The sequence below is a fragment of the Vulpes vulpes genome, chromosome 9, assembly GCF_048418805.1.
Source record: "Vulpes vulpes isolate BD-2025 chromosome 9, VulVul3, whole genome shotgun sequence".
NCBI lineage: Eukaryota > Metazoa > Chordata > Mammalia > Carnivora > Canidae > Vulpes > Vulpes vulpes.
In genome coordinates this window covers 59,869,096-59,887,398 of record NC_132788.1, presented here as the reverse complement: position 1 = coordinate 59,887,398, position 18,303 = coordinate 59,869,096, and the positions used below count along the sequence as shown (strand labels likewise).

General features: G+C 40.7%; 1 protein-coding gene across 9 annotated transcripts in view; it reads right to left on the bottom strand.

Annotated features, from left to right (window-relative positions):
* Nucleotides 1-18,303, bottom strand: part of TAMM41 (TAM41 mitochondrial translocator assembly and maintenance homolog) — a 52,346-nt gene that overhangs the window by 22,002 nt on the left and 12,041 nt on the right. For 6 of the 9 annotated variants that reach the window (XM_026016890.2, XM_072720276.1, XM_026016893.2 and 3 more), the window contains 2 exons: nucleotides 16,269-16,419; nucleotides 2,548-2,693 (listed from right to left, as the gene is read on the bottom strand). In XM_026016890.2, the coding sequence (XP_025872675.1) occupies nucleotides 2,548-2,693; nucleotides 16,269-16,419 (297 nt within the window). Of the gene's footprint in view, nucleotides 1-2,547; nucleotides 2,694-16,268; nucleotides 16,420-16,813; nucleotides 16,879-18,130; nucleotides 18,161-18,303 lie in introns of those variants that run through there. The other 3 variants (XM_026016894.2, XM_072720278.1, XM_072720279.1) reach the window with 2 other exon arrangements.

The following is an 18,303-nucleotide window of genomic DNA, read 5'->3' as shown; positions in this document are numbered from 1 at the left end:
ACTTCTTAACACAACACTTATAAACTAGAAGAAGTAATGCTATGACTTAAAAAGTCTGAGGGAAAAATTCCAACCTAGAATGTGATATGTAGCCCAAACTACTAATCAGTGCAAGGATAGAAGGTTTAGATGTACATGGTCTCAAAAAATTTACCTTCCTTGCAACCTATGTTAGAGAGGTACTAAAAGGTATACTTCACCAAGATTAAAGGGCCACTAAGAAAAAAAAAGAAGATGGAAGATGCAGAAAACCAAAACCTAACAAAGGAGAGAGGCAGAAAGAACCAGCAGGGTGATAATGAAAAGATGCTCTAGGAGAACAGCCACTCAGCAAGCCTAGAAAATAGCCCATCCAGAAAGAACAGGGCACACAGAGCTCCAGGAAGAAATGTCCCCAAGAAAAATAAGAAACAGAAAACACCTGATGTATTTGTCTATAATGGGGGAAGCTATACAGATTTGTAAGAGGGTATGAGTTAGTGACAGGTAAAAAGAAAATCAAGCAGATGAAGAAAATGAGACAATTATTAACTCCAAGAAAAACAAATCTGTATAGGAAAGGAAATTTCATAGTAGCATATCTCAGCAATGAAGAAAAGATAAGTTACATAATGTAAATATTGAACATTAACCCAACCAAAAATGAAATAACTGTATGTGGAGCAAGAGGGATTGAGGCAGGAAGGGAAGAGGAAGAGGGTGTGTGCACATGTGCACAAGTGTGTGCTTATTAATGGAAATGACAAAGGAGAGTAAAACAATACTCATCCTCCAGACATGGATAACAAAAATAAAGTATAAAATAAAAAAAAAAATCAAGAAATAACAGTCAAATCATATTGTTTAGAAACCTGTAGGTAAGCATAGGACCCGCTAACAAGATGAAAGCAGTGGGCTCCAGGAAGCAGCATGGAGAACCCAGGAGGTGGCCAGTAGGGAACTGCTACGTTCTGTTATAAACCTTGAGGTCCCATTTGGTTTTTAAACCATGTGCACAGGGATCCCTGGGTGGCTCAGCGGTTTGGTGCCTGCCTTTGGCCCAGGGCGTGATCCTGGAGTCCCGGAATCAAGTCCCACATTGGGCTCCCTGCATGGAGCCTGCTTCTCCCTCTGCCTGTGTCTCTGCCTCTCTCTCTCTCTGTGTCTTTCATGAATAAATAAAATCTTAAAAAAAAAAAAAAAAACAAACATGTGCACACATTAACTTGAGAAAAGTAAAAAATTCTTGCAAAATTTGTTCAACTGAGTGGAGGGTATTCTGGGCATTTCATATTACTCTCATTTTTTTTTTTGTTTAAAATAATTCCTTTTTCTTTTTTTTTGAAAGTTCCCTTTCAGTTCTAGAAATTACTTAATTCCATATTCAATATAATATTAGTTGCCCCTGTTTTTTGGAAGAGGAAGAACATTAAAAAGGTAAAATACAGGGATGCCTGGGTGGCTCAGCAGTTAAGCCTCTGCCTTCGGCTCAGGGCGTGATCCTGGAGTCCTGGGATCGAGTCCCACATCGGGCTCCCTGTATGGAGCCTGCTTCTTCCTCTGCCTATGTCTCTGTCTCTCTCATGAATAAATTAATAAAATCTTAAAAAAAAAAAAAAGTAAAACACAGTGTTCTTTACGCTAAAGATAAAAAAAAAAAACCCAACTCTCTGGTTTCTATAGTTTTATCTATTTTTTATTTTTTAAGAATATTTTATTTATTTATTCATGAGAGACAGAGAGAGAGAGAGGCAGAGACATAGGCAGAGGGAGAAGCAGGCTCCATGCAGGGAGCCCGATATCGGTGGAACTAGATCTCAGGACCCCGGGATCATGCCCCGAGCCAAAGGCAGATGCTCAACCACTGAGCCACCCAGGAGTTCCCAGTTTCTATAGTTTTTAAAAAAATCTTAAATCCAAATTATTTTCCTCAAAGGAAAAGTTCTTTAATATTTATTTTCAAATATTTAATAATATAATTTTTAAGATATCTAGAAAGATTCATTTATCAAAAGGAAAGCCAAGACATAATAAACATAAGTGAGGAGAAAAATAAACATCAGAATATGTATGTGTCCATTTATATAAAACAAACCCAAATAAAAAAGACCAAACTTGCTCATACATGTGTATATGTACAAATAAATACAAAAATGCATGCAAAAAGATCTAGGAGAATATATGCCAGACTGTCAGTAAATTTACATCTGGGGAGGCCAGCAGAATTGGAGATGAAGAAGGCAAATCTGAGAATTTTTCACTTATTTTGATTGGTAGTTTGCATAAGAAGGGTTTCAAATGGCAAAAAGGATGTACATGATGAAGACAGGTCCCTCTCCCACATTAGCCCCAGGTTCCCTTCCCCAAAGGCGGCTTCTTATTACTACTCTCTTATGTTACCATTTAGCATTATTCCAAATACACAGACGAGTATGTTTACATATGAAACTTACTTTTTAAACTGTAAAATGTTATCACACTAGTCATACTACTCTAACCCTTACTTCTTTCTCTTAAAATCACTCTTGCCTTAGAAACAACATAAATTATTTCCCACATACGGTTTACCTCCAGTCTGCCTTGTTGGATTTTATACACCACTTGGGGATTCTCCTGCAGTATGTTGCCATACAGCTCACGAAAGTGGGCTATGTTGGGCTTCACAATATTCAACACTTTTGTCTTATCCTCTCCAACCACCATCCGAAAGTCGCCTGGTTAAAACAAATGGATAAACAAATTTTCCACTAAGAGTACACATCCGGACCTATAAACTATAGCCCCACATTCATCTGACGCTAGCTCAAGATGACTAGCATCCCACATTCAAAACATTTTATTTTCCTCTTTTTTTTTTAATTTTATTTTATTTATTCATGAAAGACACACAGAGAGAGACAGAGACAGAGACAGAGATACAGGCAGAGGGAGAAGCAAACTACACACAGGGAACCTGCCGGATGCGGGACTTGATCCCAGGACTCCAGGATCACACCCTGCGCCAAAGGCAGGCGCCAAACTGCTGAGCCACCCAGGGATCCCCAATTTTCCTCTTTAATTAAAACCGTGAATACATTACCCAAGGAATGCAGGCACTTGGTTAGGGGGAAAACAGACCCTCTCAAGTCGTAAAGCCCTTTAGGGGATCCTTGGGTGGCTCAGCAGTTTAGCGCCTGCCTTCGACCCAGGGTGTGATCCTGGAGTCCCAGGATCGGGTCCCGCATCGGGGTCCCTGCATGGAGCCTGCTTCTCCCTTTGCCTGTGTCTCTGCCTCTCTCTCTCTGTGTCTCTGATGAATAAATGAAATCTTAAAAAAAAAAGTCATAAAGCCCTTTATGCTAGTTAAAATGCAGTTACCTAGGTGCAAAATGTAATCATTGGAAGCCGATTTGTTTTTGTTTTTCCATTGCAGAAGCACCTGTACTTATAATTTTTTATTCTGTGAGCAAAACTGTCTGTGACCAATCACAGAGCTGCAGTGTCTCACCTTAGACGTGTCTTTGCAACTGCTACTTGCTACTGTTTATTCAGCTTGAACCTCTTACTGCATTTGTGCAAGGGCTTCTGCGTACTTTATGAATATAAAGAACTTTACCATATTTGATAAGGGCAGGAGCAGTGAGTGTTAAGAGTCCTACCTCATAAGAAGAGGTTTCCATTTAAGATTAACTTCTTGAAAGCAGATGTCTCTTTTTAAATTGCAAGTGGTGAGAAATAAGGAATGTTACATTTGCCTGTGGGATGAAATGAGCTGCAGAATAGTTCTGAAGAATAAAGAGGCACTTTTTTTTTGTTTTTAAGATTGAGAGAAAGTGAGAGAGCACAAGCGGAGGGGGAGGAGCAGAGGGAGAAGGAGAAGCAGACACCCCCCCCCCCCCCCCCCCGCCCCCGCAGTGAGCAGGGAGCCTGATATGGGAAGAGCCACTTCTGACACAAATTTGAAGTGCCCAAGCCTGCTTATGCCATTGACAATTACCAGCAAGATGTAGAGGGAAAAAGATGATGAACTGTAAAAACTTTGAGGGAATGCCTACTGGGCTAATGTGTGTTCAAAATAGGCTGGGTACATGTGAAGGCTTCTCAGGTGAAGCCTGGTGAAAGCACTCTGAGTGAAACCTTTGTTGGACAGGTAGAAAGTCCAGGAAAGTAGTTAGTTAGCAAGTGTTGGCAGGTACCCAGCTGCTGAGGAATTCCAGGGGATCAGGTGATGAAGTAATTCATCATTTGAACTAGGTCACTTTTGAGGGTGAAGTGGGCATGATGAATAATTATACCAGGGTAAGTAAAAATTGGGCAAACCCAAACATATGGTTACCCTTGCCAATTTATCTCCTTGGAGGTGGGGTGGGCAGGAGAGGAAGGAATCATTGAAATTATTATAGGCCAAAACAGGTATTACTAGACCAAACTATTGTTTTGGAAAAAAATAAAGATACCCAATAGTATGTACTTCAGTAAGGAATAAAATATGCTGGGTTTTAAAGCTTCAGAGGACCAATTTATGCTACAATTTTGTGGAGAGCAGGTGGACACTGCAAACTTCAGGAAAACAGATTTACAAACAGCCTCTGGGATCCAACCTTTGTGACATGAGGTCTGTTCAGGGCAGTGAGTAGAAGTGAGTTCCAGTCATAACAAGCTGCCCTAAATATGGATGAACTTATTTTTTCACCTTTATTTTATTTTTAAAAAGATTTTATTTATTCCTTTGACAGAGAGAGAGAGAGAGAGAGAGAGAGAGAGAGTATGAATGGTGGGGGGGGGGGGCAGCAGAGGGAGGATAAGCAAGCTCCCACTGAGCAGGAAGCCTGATGTAGTGCTCAATCCCGAAATCCTGGGATTATGACCTGAGCTGAAGGCAGTTGTTTAACTGACTAAAGCCACCCAGGGGCCCCTTTTCACTATTATTTTAAAGAGAAAGAGAGTTGTTACGTAGTTAAATCCTGAGATGACTGCTAGTGAGGGTGTAGAGAAATTGGTCCTTTGACATAATACTAAATTGGTAAAATCCTTTGGAAAGCAGTAGATGAAACAATCTCATCTCTAGAGAGTGAGCCTAAAGAAACAGACCCAAACAGAGGTCCAGAGGTAATTCTCACTGAGCATCTGGTTAAGTGCCAAACATTGTTGCAAGTGCTTTGCTATATTACTTTATTTAATCCACACATCCCCATCCTCTCAGATACTATTCTATCCTCATTTAGCATCCGGGCAAAAAGGAAAGAGATGAAGTCACCTGCCTGAGATTTCCCAGTAAGTGAATACACTGCATACATAAAGCTATTCACTGAGGCACTCATTTATAAAAGCGAAACACTGGAAGCAGCCCAAAAGTCCAACAACAGGGGAATGGATAAGTTACAATGGAATCCCATACCCTACCACAGAACAGTGTGCAGCCATTAAAAATTACAATACTCACACACGGCTAGATGAAAAATGATTATATAGTAGTAAGAAACTAAGACAAAAGTACAACAAGAAAACAACTTCGTATAAAAATAGAAAAAACAAGACAGAAAGATTACATAAAAATGTTGTTTTTGCTCTAATAAGCACATATTTATTATGGGTTGTTTTGGTGTGAGTGTGTTTTACGCTGTTACCTTGTTTAGTCCTGGCAAAGCCTCCTAATGAAGGTACTAAGTATTCCCAATTTTCAAATTGAGATTGAAGTGCAAAGGTCCAGCCACCTCTCGGTATCAGGGTAGTGACATTTTAGGTGACTAGTGTTACTCTACTTTGCAGTTTTTCGCCATTTTCCTCACTTCTATAATGTTGGCATATTACTTCTAGCATTTTTAAATAGATGCATGGGATGCACAGACATGCTAATTTGGCAAATGTGCATGGAGAGGCAGCTGGGTTAACTTTCAATCGTGTAAATCCTTATGGTTTTATTCAGAGCCCATAAATGGATTCTATCAAACTTGGAAGGGTTAAATGTCATCCAACTCTGAATCCAACATGGCTGGCTCTGAAGTAAAAGATCAGTTTGTTATCACCACTAAGTTCTAAATGTGTGTGTCATTTCTTTTCTTCCTGTACATTCAACAAAGAGTTCTTACATTTTAGATAGTAACTTTCTGAGAGTGGCTGTATTTCACTAAAACGTAAAAGCAAATGAATCCAAATCCTTCCCCAAAGAACATCTGCATGGAAAATACTCTTGGGATGCCTGGGTGGCTCAGCGGTTTAGCGTCTGCCTTTGGCCCAGGGCGTGATCCTGGAAATCTGGGATGGAGCCCCACATCGGGCTCCCTGCATTGAGCCTGCTTCTCCCTCTGCTTGTGTCTCTGCCTCTCTCTCTGTGTCTCTCATGAATAAATAAATAAAACCTTAAAAAAAAAAAAAAGAAAATACTCTTGATCTGAGAACGTGGACGGGGGCTTATTCATCCCTGTACCTCCAGCTCCTTATGCACTGCCTGGCACATGGAAGGTACATTGACAAAAGTCTGCCGAATCGGATTTCTCCAACTGCTGTGCAGCAGAACTAGCTCAGCCACAGGGAACCACAAGCAAATGGGCTTATTACTCGTTTCTTCAGAACAAAATGAATAAAATTGTGGGCACAGCATGACCCAGCATTTTGATCATAAGAATCAATTTTTCTTACCTCCAGAGATGTTTGCAATAAAACACAGGGATTGAGAAAAACTGACTGCTGACTTTTATTTTATACCTCTACTGGTAAGTTTAACTCTTCACTGCTCAAGCCAGAAAACTGCCAGTCTAGTAACAATGGACAACCAAAAGGATAATTTCTCTTTGACTTTGAAATGAAATAAATACAGAGGCTTGTAAAGCATCTGTAGTTGGCCTGCTCTGTGATTCTAGCATGCTACCAGCGGCCAGGGGCCTTAGTATGAATGTAGGGATGTAAGGGGCTGCGCCGTACAGTGGAAAGTCTGGCAGTGCCCTGTGGTGACTGGAGACTGACTGTTCTGAGTCAGCTCTCTTACCTGGAAAATGGCTGTAACCAACATACTGATCTCACAAGGTTATTTTTAGATTTAAATGAGTTAAGGCAGCAGACAAGGCTTTGTAAAGAGTAAAGCAGATAGTATGGTTGCTATGATATCCATATGGAATGAGGAAAGGATGGGGGAAGAGGGAGCCTTTGAGTCTTTGAAAATAATAACTGGCTAACTTTCCCCTAAACTCATTGCAGTACTGCAGTTATTTCATTCAGTTCAATAAATATTTAAGTGGCTAGTAAGTACCAGAAGCTTTGCCAGACGTTAGAGATAAAAAGATACATGCCCTACCCGAGGTAGGAGGTGCTATGAAAACAGATCATTTCACTGTGGGTCACAGAGGTGGGTATTTCTTATATGGTAGTATTTAAGAACAGTAGCCCCAAACTGGATGTTAATATGGCAGAATTTTTAAGAAAGATTTATTTCCTTATTTGAGAGAGAAAGAGCATGTGAGGGGAGGGGCAGAGGCAGAGCAACTCAAGGGGATTCTGTGCTGAGCTCGGAGCCTGACATGGCACGGGGCTTGATCTCACAACCCCGAGATCACGCCCTGAGCTGAAATCAAGAGTTGGACGCTCAACTAACTGAACCACCCAGGCACCCCAAATAATACTCATTGTTCTTTAAAGATTTTACTTATTTAAAAGAGAGCATAAGCAGGGGGAGGGGCAGAAGGAGAGGGAGAAGCAGGTTCCCCACTGAGCAGGAAGCTCAGCTGGGGCTCCATCCCAGAACCCCGAGATCATGACCTGAGAAGGCAGATGCTTAACTGACTGAGCCACCCAGGTGCCCCTGATAGTCATTTTTTAACAGCTTTCCTTTTAGATATAATTCACATACCATACAATTCACCTATATAAAATAATTTTTTTGTAGTATTTTTAGTATATATCAGAGGGTTATGCAACCATCTAATTTTAGAACATTTTTGTCTCCCTAAAAGAAACCCTGTACCCATTAGAAGACACTGTCTCCCTCTACCCTTTCAACCCCAGCACTAGACAAAGACTAATTTACTTTCTGTATTCATATATTTTCCTATTCCAGACATTTTATATAAATGGAATTGTACAATAAATGGTATTTTATGACTTAGCATTGTTTTCAAAGGTCATCACGTTGTAGCCTGTGTCAATACTCATTCCTGTTTACGGCTAAATAATATTCCATTGGATGGATGGATGTATTACATTTTTTTAAAAGATTTATTTGTATTTATTTTTGATAGACCTATAGAGAGAGAGCGAGAGAGGCAGAGACACAGGCAGAGAGAGAAGCAGGCTCCATGCCAGGAGCTCGACACGGGACTCGATCCCGGGACTCTAGGATTACGCCCTGGGCCAAAGGCAGGCGCGAAACCGGCGAGCCACCCAGGGATCCCCTGTATCACGTTTTTAAAACCCATTCCTTGTCTGATGGACATTTGGGTTGTTTCCATTTTTTAGCTATTTTTAATGAACAGTGCTGTGATGAATATTTGTGTACAAATTTTCATGTGGATATGTGTTCTTGTTTCTCTTGGGTAGATACTTAAGAGCAGAGTTGCTGGGCCATATAGTAATATTTTCAGGAATGGCCAAAGTGTTTTTCCAAAGCAGTTGTACCACTTTACAACCCTATCAACAATGCATGAGAGTTTCAATTTCTCTCCATCCTTGACAACACTTGTTCTTGTCCTTTTTTTTGTGTGTGTGTGTCCTTTTGATTATAGCCATTGTAGTGGGTATGAAGCACTGTTTCTGGGGTTTTAACTGGTATTTCCCTAATGACTAATGATGTTAATCATCTTTTCACGTGTGTACTTGCTATTTGTATACTTTCTTTGAAAATATGTCTCATCAAATCCTTTGCCCATTTTAATACTGGATTATTTGTCTTTTTTTTGCATTCCAGGAATCTTTTATATTCTGGTGCTATTCTTTATCAGATATACAATTTGTAAATCTCTTCCATGTTATTAGTTGCCTTTTCACCTTCTTGAGGGTATTGTTTGCAGCACAAAAGTTTAGTTTTCATACAGTTTTCCCATTTATCTTTTTCTTATTTGTTGCTTGTACTTTTGGCATATATCTAAGAAACCACTGTCTAACCCAAAGTCACTCTGCTAAGAGCTTTTTAGTTTTAGCTCTAAGATTTATCTCTCATATCCATAATCCTCTTTGAGTTAACTTTATGCATAGTATGAGTCACGGGCCCAAACTCATTTTTCTGCATGTGTACAGTTAGAATATTATCTGACACACAGTTAAGTACTTCATAAACATTAGGTATTATTGACAATTACTATCCCTTCTGGGGCACTACATTCTCAGAAATTAATCAGTGACTGAGCAGAGTTCCATCTGAGGCTTCAGCAAAAGCTCAAGCTTGCCAAGCATAGAGAAATATGCTCCCAAATTACTGAAATAGTCAATCTCTAATATGCAAGTTGTCCAATGACACTGCTTGCAAGGTTTCTGATGGTGCGACTCTCGTGGAATAAATCTCAATAGCTCTCTAGAGAAAAAGTTTCTTTATTGGCTTTTACCAGGATCCAGAAATGAGGATGTTTACTCACTCTTTAGAGGGCTGGCACCCATTTCTAATTTTTTTTCTCCAAGAATCACTCAACTGGCAACTTCCTCGCTTTGTCTTATTCCTAGAAGTAGCTGAGCCTGTGTTCAGACATTCTGGCATTGAAAGAAACCCATTCTCTCTCTTACACAAGAGTGTTTAAAGGTGTTTTTCACTCCTTAAGGACAGGAAAGGGCCAAATGAATCCACCTCATCTAAGCAGATTCTAATGCCTGCAAATTTTTGTCATTATATAACAAGTTTTGTAATTCTTTTTTTTTTTTTTAATTTTTATTTATTTATGATAGTCACAGAGAGAGAGAGGCAGAGACACAGGCAGAGGGAGAAGCAGGCTCCATGCACCGGGAGCCCGATGTGGGACTCGATTCCGGGTCTCCAGGATCGCGCCCTGGGCCAAAGGCAGGCGCCAAACCGCTGCGCCACCCAGGGATCCCAAGTTTTGTAATTCTTATAACTCACAACAAAATTCCATTTTGGAGAACATATCCGAGGAAGTTAGGGGCCCCCTTTACCCCCTTCCCCTACCAAAGTAATTTCTTTAAAGTGATTCACAGCAGTGGCATTAATAAAACAATAATAAATGGAGCTAACCTGAGTATCCATCTATCACTGAATAAGCAAACAATGGTGTCTCAACCTAAGAAAAACCTGTGTGGCCAGCAATGATATGGTAACAGTAATAATACCAATCATTTTCTGAACACCAACTCTCAATGAGGTATGATGTTGGGGACTTTTATATATATTATCTCATTGAAAACCTTATTACAAGACAGCTATTCTGTTTCACAGTTAAGAAAATGGGCTCAGAAGGGTCCAAGCACTTTTACAAAGCCAGTATTCAAATTCAGGTCTGTAGTCTTTCCCTTTCTTTTATCTATTACACAAAGTGGCTATGTGAGTACACATATCTAAAATAACAATGGATAACATTTAGTGAGCATTTACTATGTACCAGCTACTCTATTAAGCACTTTACATGTATGATTTGATTTAATCCATATAAAACCCTTCTTTAGAGATGAAGAAACTATCACAAGGAGCTAAGAAACTTGCCTGAAGAGAAAAAAAGTAAGAGTGCAGCTAGGTTTTGAACCCAGGCCTCTGACTCTAAAGCTCCAGCTTTTAAACACTTCACTAATTCTGTCTTCCACGAAGTAATATAATGTTAAAAAAAAAAAAAAAAAAGCAGCAAGGTACAAAATAAGACAATTAATTTAAGAAGTTAAGGGTTTAGGGATCCCTGGGTGGCTCAGTGGTTTGGTGCCTGCCTTTGGCCCGGGGCGCGATCCTGGAGACCTGGGATCGAGTCCCGCATCGGGCTCCCGGCATGGAGCCTTGCTTCTCCCACTGCCTGTGTCTCTGCCTCTCTCTCTGTGTGTGTCTATCATGAATAAATAAATAAATAAATAAATCTTTATAAAATAAAATTAAAAAAAAAAAGAAGTTAAGGGTTTAGGGGTACCTGGGTGGCTCAGTGGTTGAGCATCTGCCTTTGTTTCAGGGCCAAAGTGATCCTAGGGTCCTGGGATCGATCAGGCTCCTCACAGGGAGCCTCCTTCTCTCTCTCTGCCTGTATCTCTGCCTCTCTCTCTGTGTCTCTCATGAATAAATAAAATCTTAAAAAAAAAAAAAAGGAGTTAAGGGTTTAATGTCAATTATTCTCACAAGAACTTATGCACTTCGCTGAGATACTATTCTAATTCAAGCCCTCATCACCATTCACACTGTATCCACCCAACAAAGACATACAGGGTGCTTAGTCTGTGCCCCAGTGCTGTTCCAGAGACCGAAGGTACAAGGCTGGTTGGACACGGGCACAGTCCTAACTATACTCCTCTCTGCCTAGATGGCTGTCATGTGGGTCCTTCTTGTGGGTCTTTAACCACTGGTGTTTGGTTCAAATGTCACCTCCCGCTGAAACCTTCCCTGGTTACACTAATGTAAGCCACGCTTGCCTTCCTCCCATATTCTAGTGTTGCCATGAGTTTGCTGTACAACTTTTCAACCAGAATGAAAGCCCCACGATGGCAGGGACAATAGCTGCTTTCTTTACTTCCTTCATCCATAGAGGTAAAAGAGTGCTTGGCACAGGAGACTCTCATCCTTTCATTGGCTCAATGAGTAAGACTTCTCTCTGTTTTTAGTCTCTCTCCCTCCTGCATAGTGCTGGCAAAATGATCTTTCTGTAGCAACAAATCTCCCACCATCTTGCACTGCTTGAAACCTCCGTGGCTCCTAGTTGTGTATGGGGTGTCAAATTCCACTCTCATTTAACTTTGTATTCAATGCCTTGTCTGGCCTGGCCAGGGCCTAACCCCTTCTCCAAAACACCTGAGAGACAGTGGAGTTAAGTGGTGAAGACCGTGGGCTAGAATTCCAGCGCCACCACCCACGAACCTACCAGACAGATCTGGGTCTCAGCTTTTTAATCTTAAAATAAGGCAATAAATTAACACACAAATCAAAGGAGGACTGCGAGGATTAAACTAGTTATTAGATCAAAAGTATTGAAAATTGTTCCTGCCACATAACAGTAAGTGCTATTTTCTTCTGCCATGAGCCACAGACTTCAGTCACATCAACCTATTCGTTCTTCCCTAAACAAGTCGTATTCTTTCACACTCCCTGCCTTTTCTACACGTGTTGTTTTTGAAGTCTATCACTGACTCACTATGACTGCATGCTTATTAATGCGAAGTTCTTTAGAGAAGAAATTATAGCTTTAATTCTTCATGAGGTATGGGACGCTGATTCATTTGATAAATTGTTAAACCAGGATCATTATGTAAAATTAGTCATTTTAATAGTTCGTACTTACATGAGAAAGGTCAAGGTGACCCTTTAAAGCTCATTTGGTTTTCCTTTTCTGTTTACTTCAATGCTGACTTCTAAGAATAACTGAAGGATTGGAAAGCTTTCTCCTTCCCAGTTTTGCAGGCTCTCATCTTCCACCTACTCCTTTCTCACCATCATTTACAACAATAATGTCATCAATAATGACCCCCAAGGCGGTCAAAGTGTTCCTTAAATACTATATAAAAAGTAAGGGGTTATTACTACAACTAGTAATACACAGATCCTGCCTCTGCTAGTAACTACTGGCAGGAACTTGTCCAATAACATGGAGAGATGCTGTTTCCTGTCTCCACATCCCTACCCACTTCCAGGGAGAAATGCTGACCTATGCAGCTTAGGAACAACGTATTGTCTCTCAAATGGAAAACAAATGTCAAAATTGTAAATAAAGATGAGACTGGTGGGTCGTTTGAAAGTTTGTAATATTCTGAGGGCTTGGGAGTTTTGGGTGGTTTGCCATCAGGACAGAATCCAATCAGTTCAAGGATACTGGATTCTCAGAAGTCTAAGAAAGGGAGGAGGAAAAGCTTACCTTTTAACACATAGCCTGGGGCAGGTCTCTTACTGATGAAAGGCATCTACCTGTAGGGCCTAGATCCTTCCCGATCCTCACTATTCTACTCTAATTTCGTTTATTATGGATTAAGTAACCATTAATTATATAGTGCCCTGGCTTAGGAACATCATATAATGTTGTCTTGATGGGAAAAATACATTCCCAGTTCTAAACAACTGGCTTATAGAAAGCTTTTTTGGAAAATGTCTCATTCATAAGCTAGGGATGGCCACAGAGTTGGAATGAGTTCCCTCTGGAGAGGATGTGCCAAGTATTGTGTCCTAAGTTTTACAGTAAAAAGAAGCCAACCTCAGTGAAATGAGTAATGTTGGATCCTTGGCCAAATTCTCAGATCCAAATCTGGATTAAGCAATAAATAATACAATGGCAAGAGAGAAAGAGCAGACGAGATGAGAAATGGGAGAAACTGGAAGCTGAGAAAGCCTGAGTCAGGTTCACCGAGGTTAGGACCTACCTCTTAGGAAGCAACTCTCTTTCTCTGCCCTTCTCCCAGCAGCTCCAGGTGGGCTCCTTGCCACCATGAGATCTGAGCTCAGACATCGCCACCCCAGAGGGCCCTACCTGCCTATCCAAGGTAAAGGCCCTCCTCTTGATTTCTTTTCTTCTCTTCATTGTACTTAACCACTCTCTGAAATTACCTACTGTCTGCCTCTGCCTAAGGGAACATGAACTCCATGAGGAGTCTTACTCATATCATGCTCACCAGTGTATATCCAGGGCCTAGCGTAGCATGTGGCACATGGAAGGCACACAGGAAATATTTGTTTGCTGTGTGAGGATTCAACTATAGAATAAAAGATCAATCTATCTACATATCTATCCTACCCCCTTCCCACCTACCAACTTATCTATCTACTTACCCATCTACCTACTGTGTCTGGTACAGCATTGCTACACAGCAGCCCTTAATAAAAATTATAGAAGCAGGAAAACAGACAATGATAGTGTTCTGAGTCAGCAAGCACTCACTGAACACCTTGTATATGTCTCACAATACAGGAGAAATCAGGAGTATAAAACACGGCTCTTCCAGGAGGCAAAGTAAAAGTCAGCTAAAGATTGATACCTGCTTGAATGCTAACTTGAAGTCTGCTAATAGGTAAAAGCAGTTATGCCATTCAAGAAACTTCCTTAGAAAATGTTCAGAATTTATAGGAACTCCTAGAAATCCACCTCACATTATGCTGATGTTGATCACAGGGGAGGAGATGGAGGAGTGGCAGTGGTGTGGGCAAAGTAGAAATAGGTTCTGCATCATTCTCCCACAAAGTTAACCCTTCATAAAAGGTTTTGGGTCCATCTTTTTTTCACAAGGGAGCACGGAGAGGGAATCATCCTTACAAGGTGACCACGTTTCCCACACGTTGCATGCAGGCCCATTCATTCTGGTACCTAGCCACAGAAGCCTTTGCCTCTGCACTTCCTGTTGAAAGGCAGGGCTGCTGCCATGTAGAGCTAGAAGCCACCAAGACTGAGGTTACATCACTTTCTTTCTCTCCACTGTTGCAACTGCAGCTATAGTCCTGCTAGCTGCATTTTGGGAGAAAGACTGATGAGCAAGGTCTTTAAGGTCTCTTTCAGCATTATACTTCCATGAAATCTTATCTATACAGGGATTCAGAAAGTGAGTAAACTGCTTTTGCAATGTTTTCAGCATAGAGTTCTCTAACTCACACTCAAAAGTTGGGAAAGAAGATATTTATTTTCAAGACAATGGTTTCAAACTCTTTCAAGTAGCAGACTACTTTTTTGTAAGTGAAGTTTTACAGGGATCCTTAACACATTAACAGGAAGGGGGGCTCCCCTCTGGTTGCAGCAAGGGTGAGGGGCCAGGGGCTCTATTGTCTCAAGAGTTTCTCTCTCCCTTTGAAGGGGACTCGGACATCTCTGAGGAACACAACTGGTTTAAGGAGAAATGAAAAGGAAGTTAAGATTTAGATAAATAATGAATGGGGAAGAAGGGAAAGCTTTTCCTTAGTACGCAAGGAGAGGTGGAATTCTAAAGTTGCCACTTTGTAATCATCATAGTAAAGACTGGTTGGAGCAAGAATCACCAATGAAAGCTCAAACTAGGAAGGAAAGTTTGCTAAGAAACAGGGTATTTGATCTTTAAATGTCTCCCCATGGATTGCTTAGAAGAGCAAAAATTATGCTTATCAGGGCATAAGCATCACTGGTCTGAGACCTCAAAATGTGAATGTCATATAAAACAAAGAAAGGCTAAGGAAGTGTTCCAGAATAAAAGAAGAGACAGGGCATCTTAATAAATATGATCCTTGACTGGATTGTGTACTTGAGGAGGAAAACACACTACAAAGAACATCACTGGGACTACTGACAACATATGAACTATGGATCATCAATCTGATAAAAGTACTGTATCAGTGTTAAATTTCCTGAATTTGATAACCGTGCTGTGGTTATGTAAAAGAATGTTCTTGCTCTTGGGAAACATATTGAAATACTTGGCCCAAAGGAGAATGGATATGTGTGACCTACTTTCAAATGATTCAGAAAAATAAACCAAAAAAATAATATAGTATTTACAGTTTATAGAGGAGGGCAGTGGTTTTCTAAGTGGGATCCCTGGAGGAGCACTGGCATCATCCACCGATCAGAAATACAAATTCTTAGGCTCCACCCCAGAGTGCCAAAGCAGCTCTGTGGGGGCTGGTCCATATCTGTTTTTCACAAGCCCTCCAGAGGATTCTGATGCACAATGGAGTCAGAAAACCACTGGGATGGGGACACCTGGTGGTTCAGTGGTTGAGCATGTGCCTTTGGCTCAGGTTGTGATCTTGGGATCCTGGGATTAAGTCCCACATTGGGCTCCCTGCAGGGATCCTGCTTCTCCCTCTGCCTACGTCTCTGCCTCTGTGTCTCTCATGAATAAATAAATAAAACCTTAAAAAAAAAAAAAACATTGGGATGAAGAGAATAACATAAATGTGGTGAGACATTAAAATTGGTAAATCTGGACAAAATGTGTATGGGAGTTTTTTGTATTATTATCGAAATTTTCTGTCAGCTTGAAATTGTTTCACAATGAAAATGATTAGTAACAACAAGATTACCCTGGGGTGACCTACATATAGACACAGATGTGGAGAGGCAGAGACCTTGGAGGCAAGGATGTAAATCACAGGGTTCTTGCAAATACCTGCACAGGAAGTGGTGGGATCCAGGAGTAGGGGTGCCACAGCTTCAGCATAGGGTGAAGAGCGGGATGTTTGTTTGCATGGTCTTCAAACAACACATCTCCTTCTTGCACAAAATATGAGCACCAAGTCTACTAACCTGAATAAGAGAGTCCGGCAATCTCTATAAAGAGGTCTTCTTCAGAAAAGCTTTCGGGGAGCATGAGGAAAGCCGTGGTCACAGCACTTCTCAGATTTTTATCGAGGGCTGACCTAAGAGCAATATTTTCATTCATTGCTATGATTTTCACCTGCAAAAAAAGTAGAACATTTAGAAGAAAAATTTCAGAAGTGGACCATCGCTCAAGCTATGGGTTTACACATGCACTAGAACTGTCCCAAACCCTTAGCCCTGAAGATCTTGGCATATTAGGCCAGTTGACACGAAATAATCATTACTCTAATAAGCAATCCCAGAAGCTTATGTTTTATGCCAGAATCAAAGAAATATCATGATACAGGAAAGAAAACAAAGTAAATATTTCTCTTAAATGAGGAAACTCTCCATGGGTTTTGAAAAAGAGTCAGTATAAATGGAATAAACATCCGTTGGGAAATTCTGTATTTTTAAATTTTATAATCTCATTGTTCTTTACTTAATTTTATGGTAGGCAAAGGCATTTTACTTCTTTATTTAGAACTCACCTCTGTTCTTATCCATATATAACCTAAGCACTTCACGCTTTATTTTGAACTGATTTTGAGCCCAACTAAGGAAGAAAAGGAAAGAAAATTAGCTACAGTAGAAACAGCAAGGGCTTGGGAATAGGTATGGGCTCAGGTCTAGGTATTTACTAACTGAATTTGGGCAAATTAACTTCTCTGAAGTCCTCATCTATGAAGTGGGGATAAATGTGCGTCAAAGATTTGTTACAAAGACTGGATAAAATAATAAATGTAAAGTACCTAATGTATTAGTGAATGCCATGATCAACAAAAAGGATTTTTGTCCTGAATACGAAGCAGAAAGTGCTCTTTGACGTTCCTCAAATCCATTAAAATACAAATTGCTCCAGTTTGTTCTGAGATTCTGTTTTGAAGACTGCACTGCAGTTAAGAAAATCTGCTCAAGACCCAGGTCTCTTACTAGCTCTATGACTATGGCCATAATTCCCTATCAGTAAAAATGAGGTTAATAACAATCAAATTGATAAGGTTGTGGGTTTAAATGAGATATTGCATACGAACCCTTAGCTGAAATGAGCTTCCTTTTTTTTTTGTTTTAAAGATTTTATTTATTTATTCATAGAGACGGAGAGAGAGAGAGGCAGAGACACAGGCAGAGGGAGAAGCAGGTTCCATGCAGAGAGCCTGACGTGGGACGTCTCCAGGATCACGCCCTGGGCTGCAGGCGGCACTAAATCACTGCGCCACGGGGCTCCCCTGAAGCGAGCTTCCTTCAGTGTCTTTCTTGCGGCATAATCCCAGAGCTTTCCTGGGCCAGGGGTTCTCACCTTTAGCAAGCACCATAATCAATTGAGAGAGCTTCTTAAAATACTTATTATCAGGCCCATTCCCCAGCGTTTCTGATTCAGTAGGCCTGAGTCAAGCCTGAAAATGTACACTTCTTTTTTTTCTTTTAATATTTTATTTATTCATTCATGAGAGACACAGGTAGAGAGGCAGAGACACAGGCAGAGGGAGAAGCAGGCTCCATGCAGGGAGCCAGACGTGGGACTCAATCCCGGGTCTCCAGGATCAGGCCCTGGGCTGAAGGCGGCGCTAAACCGCTGAGCCACCCAGGCTGCCTGTAAATGTACATTTCTAACAAGTTCCCAGATGGCCCAGGAACCACATTTTGAGAACCACTGCTCTCAGGTATATACTTAGAAGACGCCAAATGGCTCTTCTGAGCGGTTGTGCCAATTTATAATCCTGGCTCTATCTTTTTATATGATCAGGCTGCCTCTGACTGTTTATAAACGAGGAAAGGGTCTAGAAGTCCCTAATAAGGACTCTCACCTGTCTGAAATGTATCCACCTTCTGTAAACCATGTAGTGTTGTCACAAAATCTTCCCCCAATCTAGAAAATAGGGCTTAAGTTGCCTTTTATCTGTCAAAGATGATTTCTGAGAAAAGCTAAGATGGCACTAAAAGACATATAGTATCAGAAACTAAATTAAAATTTTATTAT